Source organism: Adelges cooleyi, unplaced genomic scaffold, assembly GCF_023614345.1.
Source record: "Adelges cooleyi isolate 19-005CV unplaced genomic scaffold, UGA_ACOO_1.1 ACOO_flye_CR_arks_rails_tigmint_CR_PRNA_574, whole genome shotgun sequence".
NCBI lineage: Eukaryota > Metazoa > Arthropoda > Insecta > Hemiptera > Adelgidae > Adelges > Adelges cooleyi.
The window spans coordinates 10,813,218-10,831,755 of NW_026096268.1; the positions used below are offsets into that span (position 1 = coordinate 10,813,218).

At 30.6% G+C, this 18,538-nt stretch overlaps 3 protein-coding genes across 6 annotated transcripts; 2 read left to right on the forward strand and 1 right to left on the reverse strand.

Annotated features, from left to right (window-relative positions):
- Window positions 1-7,925: 7,925 nt before the first annotated feature.
- LOC126843379 (uncharacterized) lies at window positions 7,926-13,209 on the reverse strand. 4 transcript variants are annotated; one of them, XM_050580881.1, is made up of 11 exons: window positions 13,002-13,209; window positions 12,741-12,916; window positions 12,384-12,622; window positions 12,090-12,307; window positions 11,827-12,019; window positions 11,559-11,736; window positions 11,256-11,431; window positions 9,470-9,787; window positions 9,179-9,384; window positions 8,851-9,111; window positions 7,926-8,754 (listed from the first exon to the last, which is right to left on the reverse strand). In XM_050580881.1, exons 3-11 carry the CDS (start codon window positions 12,618-12,620, stop codon window positions 7,965-7,967), a joined length of 2,577 nt encoding a protein of 858 aa, XP_050436838.1. In that variant the 5' UTR covers window positions 12,621-12,622; window positions 12,741-12,916; window positions 13,002-13,209; the 3' UTR covers window positions 7,926-7,964. The 4 variants fall into 4 exon arrangements, with proteins under 4 accessions (XP_050436838.1, XP_050436842.1, XP_050436841.1 ...); XM_050580885.1 differs by lacking the exon at window positions 12,741-12,916; XM_050580884.1 differs by lacking the exon at window positions 12,741-12,916 and having other exon boundaries at window positions 12,968-13,209.
- On the forward strand, window positions 8,055-12,315 carry LOC126843380 (testis-specific serine/threonine-protein kinase 3-like). Its single transcript, XM_050580886.1, has 2 exons — window positions 8,055-10,196; window positions 10,257-12,315. The coding sequence occupies exons 1-2, from the start codon at window positions 9,863-9,865 to the stop codon at window positions 11,201-11,203; spliced, it is 1,281 nt and encodes a 426-aa protein (XP_050436843.1). The 5' UTR covers window positions 8,055-9,862; the 3' UTR covers window positions 11,204-12,315.
- Window positions 13,210-13,362: 153 nt separating the features above from the next.
- Window positions 13,363-16,992, forward strand: LOC126843078 (vacuolar fusion protein CCZ1 homolog). Its single transcript, XM_050580390.1, has 10 exons — window positions 13,363-13,687; window positions 13,980-14,077; window positions 14,146-14,239; window positions 14,327-14,539; window positions 15,475-15,650; window positions 15,739-15,876; window positions 15,943-16,103; window positions 16,188-16,470; window positions 16,560-16,687; window positions 16,776-16,992. The coding sequence occupies exons 1-10, from the start codon at window positions 13,619-13,621 to the stop codon at window positions 16,829-16,831; spliced, it is 1,416 nt and encodes a 471-aa protein (XP_050436347.1). The 5' UTR covers window positions 13,363-13,618; the 3' UTR covers window positions 16,832-16,992.
- Window positions 16,993-18,538: the final 1,546 nt, after the last annotated feature.

Consider the following 18,538-nt stretch of genomic DNA (forward strand, 5'->3'; position numbering starts at 1 on the left):
ACAAGTTAACAACCTATCCTGTAAAAAATCTTGTTCAGAAATTAAGCATAAGAGTGTCTCAGATTTGTGGATCAAAGGAATTTAAACTGCACAACTGGAAATCCGCTTTACGTTTTGGAGCCTGGAATGTATGCAATAAACCTTGAACGGATATACTCAATTTGGATGAACACAGATGGAGCACAACGAAGACATCTGTCCTTCACCAACACTACAAGAAATCGAATGGCAGGTTAAAAGAACAAAAAACCGTCTGGATTCTATGGTATTTAAAGTGAGATCTTGAAAGCGCTAAACAGAGAAACAATTGCGAACATACATAAGCTAATGGAGCACAATTAAGAAATTCAGAAAATTCCACAGGATTGGAATTCAGCATTAGTTTATCCAGTATACAAAACTATAGATGTTCCGTAGAGCACCCATTACAAGATTTGAGCCAACTGCATTTTAGACAGGATTAAACGTCACACGAAGAGTCACTGGGGGAGCTACCAATGTGGCTTCAGACAGAACAGGTCAACCAAGGTTCAGATTTTCAAAAGGCATGGAAATTCGATAGAAATCCATGTGTGTTATTTGTAGACTTCAAGAAGGCTTATGACTCGATCCGCAAACCTAGTCTTATAAATACCATGAAAGAACTCGGATTCACAAAGAAATCAGTAAAACTAGTTGAACCTACCCCCCATTCATAAAGTATATGAAGATTAAAGTGAAAAAAGCAAATAGAGCTTCGGAGTCTGTCGAAGGGACTACGGGATTGAGACAAGGGGATGTACTATGACCCATTCTTTTTAACTTAGTGCTAAAGAAGATTGTTAGAGAAGTAAATGTCATCGTAGTTTTTGCGTTAGGGTAGATTCCTGGTCTATGCAGATGATAATGCCATCAAAGGGAATAATATAGAAGAAGTTAAATCAACATGTCGGAAACTCATACAAACTGTGGAAAAAGTTGGTCTACAAATTAATGATAACAATACAGAATATATAATATTGAATAGAGGAGAGGTTAATAAGAGTGTATCTCGCTGTAATTACTTATGATCAATATTAACTAATGACAATGACATCAAAGTAGAGGTTGTTACCAGACTCAAAAAAGGTAATGATTACTACTAAAGTTTGGGAAAATTAGATAAGCTACATCAATGAATCTTAAAATCCAGTTACATACAAGGTTGATACTTCCAGTGGCCAGAAATATGGCCTCTCATCAAAATAGAAGAAACATTCTCGAAAGAAAAATTCTGAGGAGGAATTTTGGACACCGCAAAGACGATCGAACCGGGGAGTGGAGGAAATGATATAATCAAGAACTCCAGGACCTTTTCAACATTTTAGCATTTTAAAGAAAACTCAGAAGACTAAGATGAACAGAACATACATGGAAGAAACAGGGATAACGACCGTAATCGAAAACAATTTGGCAGGAAAACGACTTCAGGGAGGACCTCGTTCAAGATGAAAGTAGTGTGTTGCTAAAGATGTAGGAGCAATGAACATGGAGCACAATTGTGGGAAACAGCGAAGAGCAGAGATAGATGTAGGAATATATACTTAGCGTGCTGGTCTTAGAGGTGATGATAACAGTGATTATAATATGATGATAAGAAGGTTTCCAAACTATCACATGTACTTATACGGGTTATAACTCATTTCAACGCCAAGAATTTCAGCGCCTTCCCCTGTTTCTACCCCTGTGGGTGGGGGTGAGAATACATCCACGGCAGTCCATGCCTGTCGTAAGAGACGACTAAAATGGACCTAAGTGTGGGCAGCAGCGCACCTAGTATTGAGTGTAGATCAACCAAGGTTATTTACACTTGAGCACCAATCCCTAGCAATAAGGTTTGGGCTGCGATGTGGAAGGCAATGGGTGGTTCCACATTTTTTGTTTTTTATTTTTTCATATGGCATTTTAAGTCCGGGAGTAGGTCAAGTTCGGACGCTTGCTCGTCAAAATAGGCTGTGTTTACCCGTAGTTTTCTGCCAAGTTTTTGATATTCCACCCTAGTCCACTCGGCCAGTCCGTCCCACATTAACATCCCTAATATACGATTTTTTTGGAATTTTTATTGGCATTTGTAGATAAATCTGATTAGTATTTCAGTCTTTCAATATTTTCAATCTTTAATGAATTGTTCTTGGACGACTTAAGGTATGAACTCGGTAACCAACACATTAACATTCCTAGTTACGCAAAAATAGTTTCTTCTTCTTTCTTCTAATGAGCGTTCCACTCTTCTAAAAATCATAATAAGTCTGAAAACACGATATCGGTCATATGACAACGTGATTAAGAATTTCAACGACAGAGGAAACGCGTGCCGAGGTAGTCATTTGGCCGATATCGTCTTTAACACTTTAACCTCGACTCATAATGAAACAAAACATGGCACAGTTAATGTATTTCTTTACAATTAAATTCGTTTACAGCAAAAATAAAAACTACATATATGAAACAAATATATTCTTATTATTTGTAGAAAAATTTTATTAGCATGTCAGTCTTTTAATATTTTCAATTTTCAATCATTAATGAATTATTCTTGGATGACATAAGGTATGAGCTTGGTACTCAACACATTAACGTACCTAGTTAGGCAAAAAATAGTGTATTCTTTTTTCTTCTAATTGAAACATTATGGTAATTAGACAGAGAGGAATGAGCCCTCCACTCTTCTAAAAATCATAATAAGTCTGAAAACACGACATCGGTCATATGACAACGTGATTAAAAATTTCCCCGTCAGAGGAAACGCGTGCCGAGGTGGTCATTTGACCGATATCGTCTTTAACACTTAACCTCGACTCATAATGAAACAAAACATGCCATAGTTAATGTATTTCTTTACAATTAAATTCGTTTACAGCAAAATTAAAAACTACATATATGAAACAAATATATTTTTATTATTTGTAGAAAAATTTTATGAGCATGTCAGTGTTTTAATATTTTCAATTTTCAATCATTAATGAATTATTCTTGGATGACATAAGGTATGAGCTTGGTATCAAACACATTAACATACCTAATTAGGCAAAAATAAGTTTAACACTTTAACCTCAACTCATAATGAAACAAAACATGTCATAGTCAATGTATTTCTTTAAAATTAAATCGGTTTATAGCAAAATTAAAAACTACATATACCTATGAAACACCTTATATATTTTTATTATTTGTAGATAAATCCTATTAGTGTATCAGTCTTTTAATGTTTTCAATTTTCAATCTTTAATGAATTATTCTTGGATTACTTAAGTTGCCTCTAAGGTACGGGCTTTGAATATGTAAGTCTACTATGCGAACATTTTAAGAAATTAGTAATTATTTGTCACTCTTGGTTATAGCAACAAACAAAAATCCTTTAAACAAATCTATAATTGGTGTTGGTGTACTTATCTGTATTGGTTATATAATTGGCAAAATTATTTGAAGGTTTATCAGATTAATTCGAGTAAAATTAGGTTGGCTGCTGAATTGCTAGACGTTGAAATGAGTAGACACCCTTATATTAAGCATAAATTAAATAAATTGCATAATTATTGTATTTAATCATTTTTTAAATATTAATAAATTAAATATTATATAAAATATTACTAAAAACTTTATTATTATTGAAATACTACTAATTTAAAAATTATACATCATAATATATACTAATATGTAGTTTAAATTTTAAATCTATTAATATAATATTTAAATTTAATATAGTTATTAAGGTAATATCGATCGATCAAAATTAATATTAAAATTAAGGTTTAATAAAATGTGAAAATATAAAGATAAGTAAATTTAAATGTAAGACAAAATAAATAATTAGATAATATAATAGTGGAGAGAGAAGTAATGTCATTTTTAATTGTTAAAATAAAATAAAAATTAATGTAGTCATTTAATTCAATTATAAATTATAATCGTAACTATATAAAATATTTAAGTAAAATTATTATTATATTATTGTATGCTAGTATTTTGCTTATCTAATTAAAAAATATATATTATTAGTCAACATAAAAATCATATTATTAGAATTTAAATGTAATCAATTAGTTATTAATTATATACATAATAAAATAATCAATTTATTAACTCTATTATTATTATTAGAACTATTAAAAAAAAATATATATATATATTAATTAAATTAAATTATAATCGTACCTATATAAAAATATATTTAAGTAAAATTATTATATTATTGTAAGCTAGTAAATGTAGTAGATTAAAAACTATATATAACATATACCTACTAATATTTAGTTTATTAAATATATTACTATAATATTTAAATTTAATATAGTCATGTAACTAATTATCGGTCGATCAAAATTAAAATTAAGATTCAATAAAAGGTGAAAATATAAAGATTAGTATATTAAAATGTAAGGTAAAATAAATAAATATACAATATTATAATAGTAGTGATAGAATTAATCTTATTATTAATTGTTTAAAGAAAATAAAAAATAATGTAATAATTTAATTCAATTATAATCGTACCTATATAAAATATTTAAGTAAAATTATTAGTATATTATTGTATGCAAGTAGATGTAGTGCTTATTATGCTTATTGGATTTAAAACATATATTATTAATTAACATAAAAATAATGTTATTAGAATTTAATTATAATCAACTAATTAATCATTTTACATATAATACTTACCTAAAAATAATATTATCATAAAATTATGTAGTCTGTAGTGCTTTATTAATATAATCAGTAAGTATTACAAAATTATTCAATACCCACATGTAATATCAGCATAATATATAAGGCGTATCGCCAAAAGTAGCTTAACCCACAAATAAATTAATTTTGTTTTAATAAACATTAAAAAAAAATAGTTTTGACCTAAAAACTCTACTAAAATATCACACTTTACCGATCATTATCTATATATATGTTATTAATCATTATCAATGTATTAACTGTCTTATTCTTTAAATAGTAAATCGGAGACCATAGCACATTTACTACTACTCAATATCTTACATGTTCATTCAAGTTTTAATAATTTGCTCTATGGGTGCAATAAATGGTATTTATTTTTTTTTTAATTTTAAAATTATTTAAAAAAGAACTCGTATCTCCTTAAAAAAAATTGTCTTACGAAAAAAGTAATTTCAGATTTGAAATCAGGAGAAAACATCTTGCTGAATTGATATGTAACATGATTTTTTGGTATCTGGCCACACTCGCGTCCACTGAGTGGCCGCTGAGTGGCCGGCATGTGACCAAAACCAATGTATGATATGTGACACATAATTTTGGGTTATAATTTTATTCTTAGTTCAGTGGTGTCCTTAGAATTATTTTATATTAAATGATGTTTCACATGCCATATGTTGGTTTTAGTCACATGCCGGCCACTCAGTGGCCACTCGGTGGACGTATGTGTGGCCAGATACAAAAATACCATGTTACATATCAATTCAACACGATTTTTTTCGTAAGACCATTTTTTAATGAGATACGGTTTCTATTTTAAATAATTTTCAAATTAAAAAAAAATGAACACCATTTATTGTACCCATAGAGCATCTTAAATGCCTCATTTGAAGGTCGGCAGAACTTAACATTACACCCTGTATGTCATATTACACTCAATAGTTGTCAATCGACATAATATTTTATATTTCAAACGGATCTAAGTCCAATTACAATATTATATATTCAAAAAAATACAATAAACACATATTTTATTCACATACAATAATTAATTAATCCTAACATATTAATATAATATTGTCTAAACGTTTAACTAAGCACTTCTTTTAAATTTATAATTTAAACTATTTTCAAAATTTAGACACAAACATAATGTTATTTACCATATTATAATATCAATGTACTAGTATAACAGCTGTTAATAATAATATAATATTGCCAAAATAAAATTTAGCACTTCTGTAGTATTTATTTTGTACTTTTTTTTCTCCTAAATTATACCCTCTTCCTTACTTGTGGTTACATACAAACAAACATGAGGTTTTAAAAATAATAATGTATTTTGTATCAAGATACCCAAATACATGAACGTATAAAAATTGCCTATGCAAAACGCCGTATTAGAAATCGTATCTATGTGGAATTTTGGTCAGTGATAAACACAAAAATAACCAATTTGAACTATGATTAAATTATTTAAATTTGTTTATTTCAGTACAATATTACTTTCTTGAATTTAAAAAAAAATCAAGTTATTGGAATGAAGCAAAATTTAATATTGAGAACTTTAAGATGGAAAAAATGACATAATGCTACACACTAATGGTGAGAGGGTAGATCATTGTCTTACTTTTAATATAAGTTCTTATTAATATATGGTAGATCGGTATAATGATTTTAATTTTAAAAAGCCAGTTTGTCGCATCAAGTAACAACTTGATTTTCAATTTTCAACTAAAAAATATAAAAAGTTGATTCTAAGCTGATGTTTAGAAAGGACTTGTCAAGAAGATACAAATAATTTGAATTAAAACAAAATTATTTAAGTTTTTTACAATTAAAAAAAGATTTCTCAGGTTTAGCTACATTTTTGTTTAGCAGAAATTCTTTTGACGGAATTATTTAATTTTACACAATCCAATTTACTTCAATAATAATAATAAACACTGATTTCTTTGCTTTGAAATTTGTTTTACTCACATTGTTTTTTTTATAAAGTGAATTTCGAAAGCCTTTAAATTGGCTTTTTTTTGTAATCAGTTTCAAATATAATAATACTGCTATACTTTTATGAAGCTAAATTGCAGCAAATGTCAGGTGCTACAAATATTAAAAGGAACCGTTGAAATTTGTTGGATTTAAATAGCTTTATTATACATTTTGGAAAACATTAAATAACAGAATTAATAATAACTACCTAGAAAATTGTATATTGTGATATTTTTTTTATCATCTAGAATAATACGAGTTAAATCTTTTATTTCGTTTGTAAATTCAATCATAACAAAACTGTCCAACAGTTCATATAGTTTTTTGAAGTAAAATAATAAGCGTCGCCGTTTCAACAGGTAACCAAGTACTTTTATAAATATAATTGTATAGCAACAACTGTCTTCTTGAAATCAGTCTAATTGTCTTTACTTTGTGTCAAAAACTATTCGCGCGTGCATAGCTTTATTTCAATTTAAAGGTATACCTATAAAATTATATTCAAACAACACATTTGTTTATTTCAAGTACATTAAAACATGTGTATCTTTATTGACTTTTTTTAGCATGATCAAATAACAAACGGCGATAAACAAAAAAACAGTGCCTACAAAATACTGTACATTGTTTTTTACATTTTTTTTATAACCTACGATTGATTTTTTGACATAAAAAAAATATCTTCGAGTAGGTAACTACAAGAATAGTCTTTATTTTCCGACAAACATTTACAAAATATAATAAATATAATGTAAGACAATTCGACAATTAAACATACATAATATAAAGTAATATAATAGATATTATATACAATAAAATTTTTCGAATAAATCTATAAATAAAGTTAATAGTTATACTATAATATAGTTTAAAAAAAAAGTTTATTCTAATCATTTGTTGTACAGATTGTAAGTTTTCAATAAAATATGAAAATAAATAAATAAATATTCAGTATATATACATGGCAAGCTTGTCTCGGTCTCTGAATTAACGATTACGTTATAACTAAATAGTGGGTTGTTTATGCCATTATACATTTAAAAAATAAAAGAGTAACCAAATCATTATATTTGAACAAATGTCAATTTGGGTAAGTTGTATTGTTTTCAGAAAGTCGCAACAATAAATAAACAGTATTAAAAATAAAGTCGTACGACGATTGGCTTGCTTAACAAAACAGTCGATTGGTACATAATGTATAATTGGTCTAATCACAAATATATATATATATATATATATATATATATATATATATATATATATTTTATTTTTTTATTAATCTAAATCAATTAGTTTGCAAATTTATTCAAATAAAATTTCGATATTTGATCGTCGCATATGTTGACTAGATCATATTTCAGTACATCTGTAAAGTCGTCAACGAAATGTTGCCCGCATTGACTGTTGATTATTTTTTTAATGGACTCGACGCGGCGTGGAAAACTCGAATTGGAAGTCAACAAATATTTGATCACGTCCAGGCTGACCGTCGATCCGAATTTCAGACTGTAGCCCGTTTCTTTGGCCCATTCGTAGATCATGCTGCAGTTTTCCAACGACATGATCGAGTTCATCATTATCATATTTAGCTGTTCGGCCAAGTCGTCCAGCATGTATCTATCGGCCACGACGATTAGTTCCAAGACGATTTTGACGTCTTTCGGCAGCATGCACTCGCAACACACTTCGAGTAAATCCAACAGCAGCTTGAAACACTCGGCACTGACGTCGTTCAGACGTATGGTCTTCTGATAGGCTTCCATAAAGCCACCACATCGAAACATCGCTTCAAACATTGGAGACTTGAGCGACAAAAACGATTTGTTTGCATTCACCAGAGTGCCATCGTCTAAAGCCAGGACCACGGTCGTTTCCTTTTTGACAATTGTCTTGCAGCAATTTTGATCTTCGCAGCGGCTTATGAACGAACTTGTGTACACAATGTTGGAAGTTTTGAATAAGGCTATTAAGGCTCCGACACTGTGATTGAATAATTCGTGTTGAGTGTCTTTGATTATACTGCATAAGTTGTCGAACACGTTGTAGCGAAACAACATTGACAACAGCTGTGGAGGTTTACTGAAAAATAAAAATAAATTATATACAAATAAATAGGTATTATATTAAGGTGAAATAAAATTCAAACAAGTACAAATTGGTTATTATAGTCAATACCTTTGTATAACAAGAGGAGTAGTAACTGATACTAATGACTTGACATATTGTCTATCTCTTTCGTTCATAATACTGGTCATGACGTCTTCCGCAAACATAGATTCATAAGTGACCGAGGCACTTTTGATGATGTTAAGACCTATGGAGTGTCGATTTTTGCAGTTCTTGCACAGGTTGAGGTCATGTTCAGGTTGACACAGCTTTTGGTGTGTGGCAACGATAAATCCTTCGGTGAGAATGGTTTTGAAGTTGATTACGTCACTAGCGAATTAAAATACACACGGTAATTATGACGTCTTTAGAAATTGTCTACTAGAACACTACTCACAGAACAATCATTTGTAATATCGTTTGTGGCTTTTCATGGTCAAAACTGTCTTCGATGTAAAGAATATAGTCCAATATCGTTTGCCATACGTCTTTGCTACCCATCATGTTGACGCCAAATTTCTGATACGATAACAATTTTAATAAAAAAATTATTATATTGTCACCGGTTTGTTTGTCGGGAGTTTCAATTTCTTTATCATCCTCCTGCAAAATTTTTAAGTGTATACAAATTTCATGATAATAATTTTGAAAAAATCATCACTAGGTAATATTTTTATCAATCATTTACCTTTACTTCGTAATCACTGATATCAGATCTAGAGTCTGCATTGATAGACTCGCCATCGAAAGATCCACAAACTGGTGAATAACAAGGAGAGTACGAATCGGTCGCGATATTTTCATTGATCGGAGGTGTCAGACTTCTAGCTGGCGGACTGTACGGACTCATGCCCGACGAACCGGCCGGCGAATAGCTCACAAAGGACAAAGTGCTCTGCGACTGAGTTTTTGTTTCGGGCGGGCATAAGTTTGGCATTTTGTTTGCTTCAATGTACGACGACAAGTTTTTAATTAACATTGAAATTAATCCTTTTTTAACCATTTCCTACAAAAAAACAAGAGATTGTTACTATGGAAAACTTTAATAATAATCATTTTGCACAGAAATCATATAGGTATAATGGTGTTTCTGTTTTACAATAAAACTTTGGAAACGGGCTATAAGTTATCCACGACGAATGCTCTGCAAAAAGAAGGCTACATAATTTTGGAACACATATCACACGGAAGTTATGGTGAAGTGCGCCACGCTAAATACGTATCCGAAAACAACGAGCACGATTTGGTGGTGAAAATTATCGATACACATCAGACAAGCAAAGACTATGTCACGAAATTCTTACCGCGCGAGCTAGACATACTGCGTAAAATCAATCATCCGTACATAATATACACACACAGTATACTGCAAAGAAAAGCTGTACTGTTCGTTTTCATGGCATACGCAGGAAAAGGTACAACTCCATAACAGTGTTCGACGTTATTCATTAACCAGTATTGACATTGTTTAAAAGGTGAACTGTTGCAATACATAATTAGAGAAGGACCGTTGAAAGAAGGCCAAACTAGAGTTTGGTTTCGTCAATTGGCATTGGCCATCCAATACTTGCACACAATGGACATAGTGCATCGGGATATCAAATGTGAAAACATATTGATCACAAATCATTTCACAGTGAAATTAACCGATTTTGGGTTTTCGAAAATCGTTAACAGAGCTAAAAAAATTAATTGCAGCACGTATTGTTGTTCTGTAGCGTACGCTCCACCCGAAGTATTAGGCGCACGACCGTACGATGGTAAAGCGTCAGATATTTGGTCGCTGGGAGTCGTGTTGTACGTAATGCTTAACAAGAGAATGCCTTTTAACGATACAAACGTCAAATTAATGTACAAACAACAAGTAATAACAACATTTCTTTATAAAATATATATATATATATATATCCACATAAATATATTTGTAATTGAACTGTTACCTAAACTTTTTTCCAAACGTATTTACAAGGTTAAAAGGGAATGGTTATACCGAACAAGCATAGAAAATTTACTCAGCGATGAAGTCAAGACTTGTATTAACAACATGATGCAACCAGAAACGAGAAAACGTTGGACAATCGACACAATATTAAATTGCGAGTGGATAAAAATGAACCCCAAACTGCTTACGTTGAACGAACAAGAGTCATTAGCTCTCGTGGATGCAATAAAATTAAACAAAACAAAGAATCAACATCATCTGAAAAAAATCGAATCGAATAATACAGAGACGCAAAAAATAATGATTACACGTCCTCCACAATACGAAAGTCAAATTCAATCGTTAGGATCGGTTAACAAAGAACAGACTCTAAGGATGAAGACGTCCAAGGTCTACAATACTAAACAACCACAACGTCTGGTGCGCACTAAGAAAACGTCTTTTGTTAACCATGCCGTTACTTCTTCGGAAAACGTTTAGGTATTACAATTAATTAAAATTTAAAAAATTTAACACTTAAGTTGATACGTACTTCTAACGATCGTTTGTCATATCGAAAATGCGTCAGAGCAGTCATTGCTAATTCCTTGTATATTGGATTTGTACCAGATATCAAGTCCAAAATAACGGACAAGCCGTTTGTCCATTGAGTCATACAACCGCGATTCGACGGACACTCACACAAAAGGCACAATGATACTGTCAAATCTGTAAAGAAAAACATCTTTTCGTCATAACTTTAAAAAATTATAGCGCAACAAAATTAGCTGCACAGATTTTTATTATTTAACAAAAAAACACCATCGGGAAACAACATTGTACTACGAGTACTTACAATGGTTGTTTTCTTTTTCTAAATAATCAACAATGCGTTCCATAGTTCCAGCCAGAGCTAGCTGCATTCTAGTTTGACGGACTTTACTCAATAAATAAATAATTTTACTGGCAATCGGATTATTCGGCAGTAAATTCATCAAAGTAGTCATAGTGTTTTTCACATCTTTTCCCAAAATCTAGATTTAAAAAAAATGGAAATATTTCATTTTTATGCATGTTCGTATTATAAAAATGTTTTTTTTTTTTTTGTTAGTCGTTTTCCATACTTGTAATACAACAAATTGGTTGTTTGTTAGATGCTTGGGATTGCCAGCGTTAGCTAAGAACGATAATTGAGCCCTTAAGACGGCTGAAACTATATCACTGCAGTCTGAAAACAGCAACTCTGAGATAATTGCAATGGCTTGATTTTTTAACATCTCAGTGCAACCAGTTTTAGATGAATTTTCCCATATTTTCCTAAAAGAATACCAAATTGGGTCTATCATAATATTACTTAATTTTGCGGTCATAATCTAAACGCACTTACCTTAGAGCTCGAATTGCAGAAAATCTTGTTCCATTGCAATTAGTGTAGGCCAGTATACTAATGACGGTATTTGGAATATTATGTTTGTACATATTCGGTATATGAACTTGAGAGATTGCAAGATTGGCAACCATTCGACATGTGCGATTGTGAATGTTATCAACGTTAATATTTTTCATAATGAAAGCAAGATCTTTGATGATTCCGCATTCGAATAACTGTAATTAACATGTAATATTTTAAGGATTAAATGAAGATTAACTGTAATAAAATGATAATCATATGTTTTTTTACTTGTTCTCTGCAGGATTCGTCCATGCTGCAGTTTCCTAGTATACTCAGTGTCAATGACAACACTTTTGGATTCACCTGTTTTAAACATTTAACTAATATTCTGATACCTCCGAGTTCTCGAAGTTCATTAATTCCTTCAGGTCTGCTAATGATGTTAGTTCGAACATAATGTAGGCTACCACAAATACGACCTTTATCTGAAGATATATGATTCAACGCAGTTGAAATTGACTCCATGTCTAAAATAAAAAAGTTGACATTAAAGATTCACTGTCTTTTGAGATTTTTTTTTTTTTTTAATTATTATTTTAATAAAATAATTTTCTACATGAGTAATTTTTTGAACAAAATCCGTACCGATGATTACAAATTGGTTTGTAGGCGTTATTAGGTAGATTATTTTTTCTTTTTATAAAGTTAAACAAACATACATTTCAATTATTTATACAATTAATCACAACGATAATTATTGGTATATTTATCATTGTTTCAGACATGAAACGTGAAAATGGAATGAACCGTATTAATGTCGACTAGGTTAATCAAATAAAATAAAATGTTATTTATTATATAATATTTCATACCTATTAACTAAAATCATTAACAAAAAGAAAATACCTATTACAAAAAACTATCAATAGTACTGTTCTGTTGTTGGCTGTTGTTACATGGATTACAGATTAGGTATATCATAAAGATAGTCCACGGACATAGTAAATATGGTAACCCTTATGATACCGACATGGCCGTAACGAGTGCATTGGTTGCGTCCAAAATTGGGTGGCCGAAAAAGTATACGGCGTGGTCTATTAATCTTTGTACAATCTCTATGGCTGTTATGAAATGAAATCAATCAATTTCAACGTCTATCGCCGTTAATCTAGGTTACCATTTGGTAACCTAACGTTTTCTACCGTGGTCATTGTATAACGTGTATTGATAAAGAAATTCGCTGATAAAAAAATCACCGACCGAAAAATATTTTGCAGTACGATACTAAAAAATTCTAGAACTACTAATTTTCAATATTGGTCAATAACCGATTACTAAAAAGCAAATCGCAAAAGCACTATCAAATGTCTACACATTTTGTTATTTACTACAAATATTAACAATAACATACGTAAAATCATACATTTTTTACTAAACGTCCATAATATTGTGTTGATTACAAATTTCCTATGTTTGTTGGTATCTTAAAATGAGCCCGAAAGTGTTTACTTGCTTTTAGCAAAATGCCAACAGAAATAACTTTGCAAAATCTGTTCATTTTTAACTCAACATTGTCCAAAACTGAGGAAGATGTGAGTTAAAGCTGTTATTTTATATATCTAGCTCATTTAGACGTGTTACCTATGTTTTTCTCTAGAAACTACAGATATTTGCTTATCCATTTATTGGAGTTCGAATCCGGTTATTTTATTAAATAGTGTATTTTATTTAGGTGCTGAACATTTGTATAGATATTAAAAACTTATGTATGTATGTATAGAACAAAATAAGAGAATTTAAATATTATAATATGGTGTTTTTACTACAATATTTGAAAATTTATTGTTAAATTAAATTTGTGTTTATTGAATTATTTTATTACAGGGAGCAAATAAAATATTATTCTATTATCCACCACAGGAAGAGGAAAATAAAAAAATACTGAATATTGGCCATATTGAAGCTGTAATTTGTTTTATGAGGTATGTTTGTATAATGCACCTAAGCTATCGTGATAATGTTTTAAATATTATGTTAAAAACATTTTTAGGAATTTCAATGATCGACAGCCGTGTGAATCATTACGCACCAAAAAGTCCTTGCAAGTGTTGTACAACCCTGAACCAAATTTTTGGATAGTAATTGTAATGATATATTTTTTTCATTAACATTGAATGTGTAACTAGTTTTTATCGTTACTTTTAATAATAATACTGAATTTGATTTAGTAGACTTTGTCGGCAACATGCAAGTCAAAACCAAAATCTCCCGAATCCACAGATGAACCAGAATACTGTACTCATAACTTACAAGAACCGATATATATGGCTATTTTGAAACACTGGTACCATACGTTTCAAATGGTCGTAGGTTCGATGACTGACGTGATGAACGAAATCAGTCCAGACCACCTTAGGCTCATGCTTGATCAATTTTATAATAAGGTAATTAGCAGTGACGTGACAAACTCTTGGATTCCGAATCAATTTATACTAAACTTTGGAAATTAGGTTAGAAAACCAAACTAGACACTGTAGTATTTTTTAATGTTTTGGTTTGATTGACTGTCTTGGAAAAACATAGATAAAAATAATGTATCCTTTGTTGTGATACCTGCACATTATTCTATCAAAACATATAATATAATACCAATACTTCATATAATTTCATATACAGTAAAATATTTAAACTACTATATATTTGAATATTTTTTTTTTTTCAACTAAATGGTCTGTTGTTTACCAGTTTTTGACTTGGGTTATTCCACGTGAAATGAACACGACAAATCCACTCTGGATTTAAATGTGCCTCAAATTTCGAAATACTTATAAAAATATATATTTCACTAACAATGTGAATTTTTTCGTTTTTTTTAAGCAAAGTTTAATTATAAATTACATTAAAACTATTTTTAATTATATCTGCAAAATTTTGATGTAGGTAATTTTTTTTTTATAAAAGTTAGAAAAAATATAAAATTTAGTAAGTAAATTATACAATTTTATCAGTTCATGTTTCTTTATTTTAAAAGTTAGAATTACCATTTCCCCCACCTCTAAAAAGGTTCGAGTTAAATAAATATTTTAATAAAAGTTCAATAGTGTGCTTATACACATGGGCTAACTGATTATAATATTAACAAATTTTATTTTTAAATTAATAAAAAGCTTATTTTTATTTAAATTCATAACTGGTTTTCTTAATTTGGGATTATGTCAGTTCACTACTAATATATTGAAAAATCTCACTTGTTATATAAGGAATTACTCAAAATAATAATGATAGTAATTTATTATTTTAAGTACATTTACATACATAGATATTTTGAAATATTTTAACATTGAAATACTGACCATCATTGAAAATATATTTGTTTCAGTATTTACAAAGTACCAACATATCAACGTACACGTTCATGGACATGTTTCAAGGAATTAGTTTTTTACCGTTAGACAACAACGTTCACCTATATGCTCAGAGTTTTTTAAATTCGATTGAAAATTCTTTTCAACAAGTCAAGTATACTATGCTGTTGTATAACGACTCGCTTGTTTGGTAAATATAAAATTGTTGACATCTTATATTGGTTGGGTAGCACTTGTTTTATTTTATACAAATGACAAATTATATTTGAAATTAACAGGAGCGGTTTAAGCAAACGGCAAACTCAACTGATTTACTCGTATATAATTATGTGGGTTTTGCCGGATATGGCCCGCGACGAGAACGTGATCAAAGGAAATTCTCTTAAGAAATGTTTGCCCAGTCAATTAGTCGGGAGGTATGGCCGCTGTGTGATTGATTTGATTAACAATGTAATTAACATATTTGTTTTTAATTTTTTCAGGTTTATAACAAATACGTGGGCAATAAAAACAGACAGCTGGAACTCCGACCTTGGTAAAGTTCCTGTTTTGTGGCTAAACAACGAAAGTAATGGGACGTTTGAAAGTTATAGACTGTTAGTTTACAAAGCTCATTACTCAGTCGTTTGTATGTTCGCCAAAAGTACGTCACCTGCCGTTTGTCAATATTATTTCCGACTGTTTTATTTATTGCTGACGTTAATTTTTGTAATTTTTTTGATTTCAGTGGATTGTTCGCTGACGACTGATTTGTACAATAAACTCGATCAGTTTCTCAGTACCAAATTACATTTGCTATCGGAAAAGATGAAGAATGCGGTCGAGAAAAATATGGCGTTAAAAATGTACGCCGAGAGACCAGCCAAATTTATATACTTTAACGCTATGAATTTAGCAATAAAAAATTCGTTAAAACTATCCAATACATCACCTTCTGCCAAATCGTCGGATTTCAGTCTAAGTCCTGAAACGCTAAGAATTCTAGTCGATATCAGTACCCAAAATTCAAAGTGTGTTAAATCTCTATACTGTTAATTATTTATATATAAATATTTATAATATGTTCTGTTATTATTGGTTTTTTTTTAATTCATTAAAGTATGCACCCGACGTGTTCTACAATGATAAAAACATCAAATGACAATTGGGTGGCCGGTCGTTTGTGCAATTCAAGGGAAATATATATCGTACTGAATCAGAAATTAACGAAACTTTATGACGTCGACTGTTAGTAAATATGACCAGTTGTTTTGTGCTGAATTTGTTACGTTGACGAGCGTGAAGGGTTAAAATTATTTTTTACATTATTTTGCAGCCGAAATTCAAAATCTATGTGCACAGGAACTCGGTACGATATTCTTTTACGACTAAGAAACGGGACTAATAACGCTACAACTACTACCTCGAATAAACGCAATTATTTCTACAGGAACATTTATGTTAAAATATATTATTGATAACGGTGTAATATTATAGTATTTTAATCGTATTGTAATAATAAATAATGTCAATAAAATGTTAATCGTGTAGCCGTCGAGCTGGTGTTTGTATACAATATATACTATGTTAGTCAGGGGCGTTTGGTATACTACATGTCCTTCATAGAGCGAACAGAGTGTAGTTAGTGTATGTTATTTAGTGTATTATTATTAATAACCAGACCGTCGAATTTTGTCGTATGAGTTTCGATCGAAGATCTGCTAGTGAAAAACCGTAGTTTCCTCTAATCGGCAATTGACTTTTGACTGTTGCGGGTAGCGAATTACGTTAGAAACCGTCCCCCTGGAGTTTGTTGGCAGGGATGATTGGTAATTTCTCACTGTGCTGGCTGAGTTTGAACTGTATTTACTGGTTTCGACTGTGTGTGCTCCAGCGAATGTAAAGAGCAACGCCTGGTAAAATTTGTGATATTTGTACCTACTAACATGTATTATTATTTTGTTCATTCTTATTACAGCGCGCTTTCAGTGGACTCGAAGACGGATTCTATACAATATTATTCTGTTTGGCAAATGTGCGGCTTCCGAATTGGTTGTTTTGTTCAAACAACCGTTTCAATCGTGTACAGGTAATGTGTGTAAACAAGTAAATCGTTATTGGGGTAACAAAAAAAACCACCCCCCATTTGTTTGGTTAACATTGTACAAGCGAAGAAACGGACGGATTGATTTCGGTTATTTGTCCGGACACTCAAACGGTCACAATTCGCGCACATCGACTGTCGGAAAGTGTTTGTAGGCAAAAAGAAAACGCGGTTCCTTATTTATAAGAGTTTCGATACACAGATCTTATTAGGGCGAGTGTGGTGCAAGTATAGAAAAAAAAAACCGGTGCTTTTACCAGATTGAAATCGGACGCGAAAACCCTATTTTTCATTTCGGCGGACCTTCGCAATTAACATAATATACGGCCTAGGTAAGTGGATTTTTGTAGCGTGGGCGCAATAATATTATTTATGTATATTTTTAGGTGTATATTATACAAATATTTTACCGTGTTCACGTTTTTACAGATACCATAGATTTACACTACGCAATACTTAACTGATAAAATTGAAAAGAAAAAAAAAGTAGCAATAGTCGACAGTTGTTGTTACAGATGAAAAAATACTTAACTTTCGAAATCAAGTAGTATGGTAAATTTAAATTTAAAAAAAAAAAACAAAATGCTACACGCTAATAGATAGATTTGTAGTTAGGATAGTCTGTGTGTGTTGCGTTTTATAATTATTGCTTGATTTTCAATTTTCTCTTAAACTATAGGAGATAAAAATGTATACATACATTTTTCTATAAAAATTGATTCTGAGCTCATTAGAAAGCGTTTGCCAAGAGTAGAGAAAATATGAATTAATAAAAATTGTTCATTTTAGCTATTTTTTTTTGCTTTCCACTTATGCAGATCTCCGAATCCGATGAACAGATTTTGTTGCTAGAATCACCTTGGCATGTAGAAGCTCATTGTAAGGTTTTAACTTTATCTGATATAGTTAATTGACTACAGAGCTTTAAAGTTGTACATCATAAATAAATAAAAAGTTGAAACATACTCGTATGTATAGACATATTTTTTGTACAA

What these genes read in the sequence shown, in the direction of transcription:
- LOC126843379 (XM_050580885.1), bottom strand. Translation starts at nt 12,620, where the DNA reads ATGGAGTCAATTTCAACTGCGTTGAATCATATATCTTCAGATAAAGGT. An exon ending in ACCAATTTGTTGTATTACAA is followed by an intron (nt 11,737 to 11,826) that starts GTATGGAAAACG and finishes TTTTAAATCTAG; the next exon opens with ATTTTGGGAAAAGATGTGAA. An exon ending in TCAGTGATTACGAAGTAAAG is followed by an intron (nt 9,385 to 9,469) that starts GTAAATGATTGA and finishes AAAATTTTGCAG; the next exon opens with GAGGATGATAAAGAAATTGA.
- LOC126843380 (XM_050580886.1), top strand. Translation starts at nt 9,863, where the DNA reads ATGGTGTTTCTGTTTTACAATAAAACTTTGGAAACGGGCTATAAGTTA. An exon ending in CATGGCATACGCAGGAAAAG is followed by an intron (nt 10,197 to 10,256) that starts GTACAACTCCAT and finishes ATTGTTTAAAAG; the next exon opens with GTGAACTGTTGCAATACATA.
- LOC126843078 (XM_050580390.1), top strand. Translation starts at nt 13,619, where the DNA reads ATGCCAACAGAAATAACTTTGCAAAATCTGTTCATTTTTAACTCAACA. An exon ending in CCCAGTCAATTAGTCGGGAG is followed by an intron (nt 15,877 to 15,942) that starts GTATGGCCGCTG and finishes TAATTTTTTCAG; the next exon opens with GTTTATAACAAATACGTGGG. An exon ending in ATCAGTACCCAAAATTCAAA is followed by an intron (nt 16,471 to 16,559) that starts GTGTGTTAAATC and finishes AATTCATTAAAG; the next exon opens with TATGCACCCGACGTGTTCTA.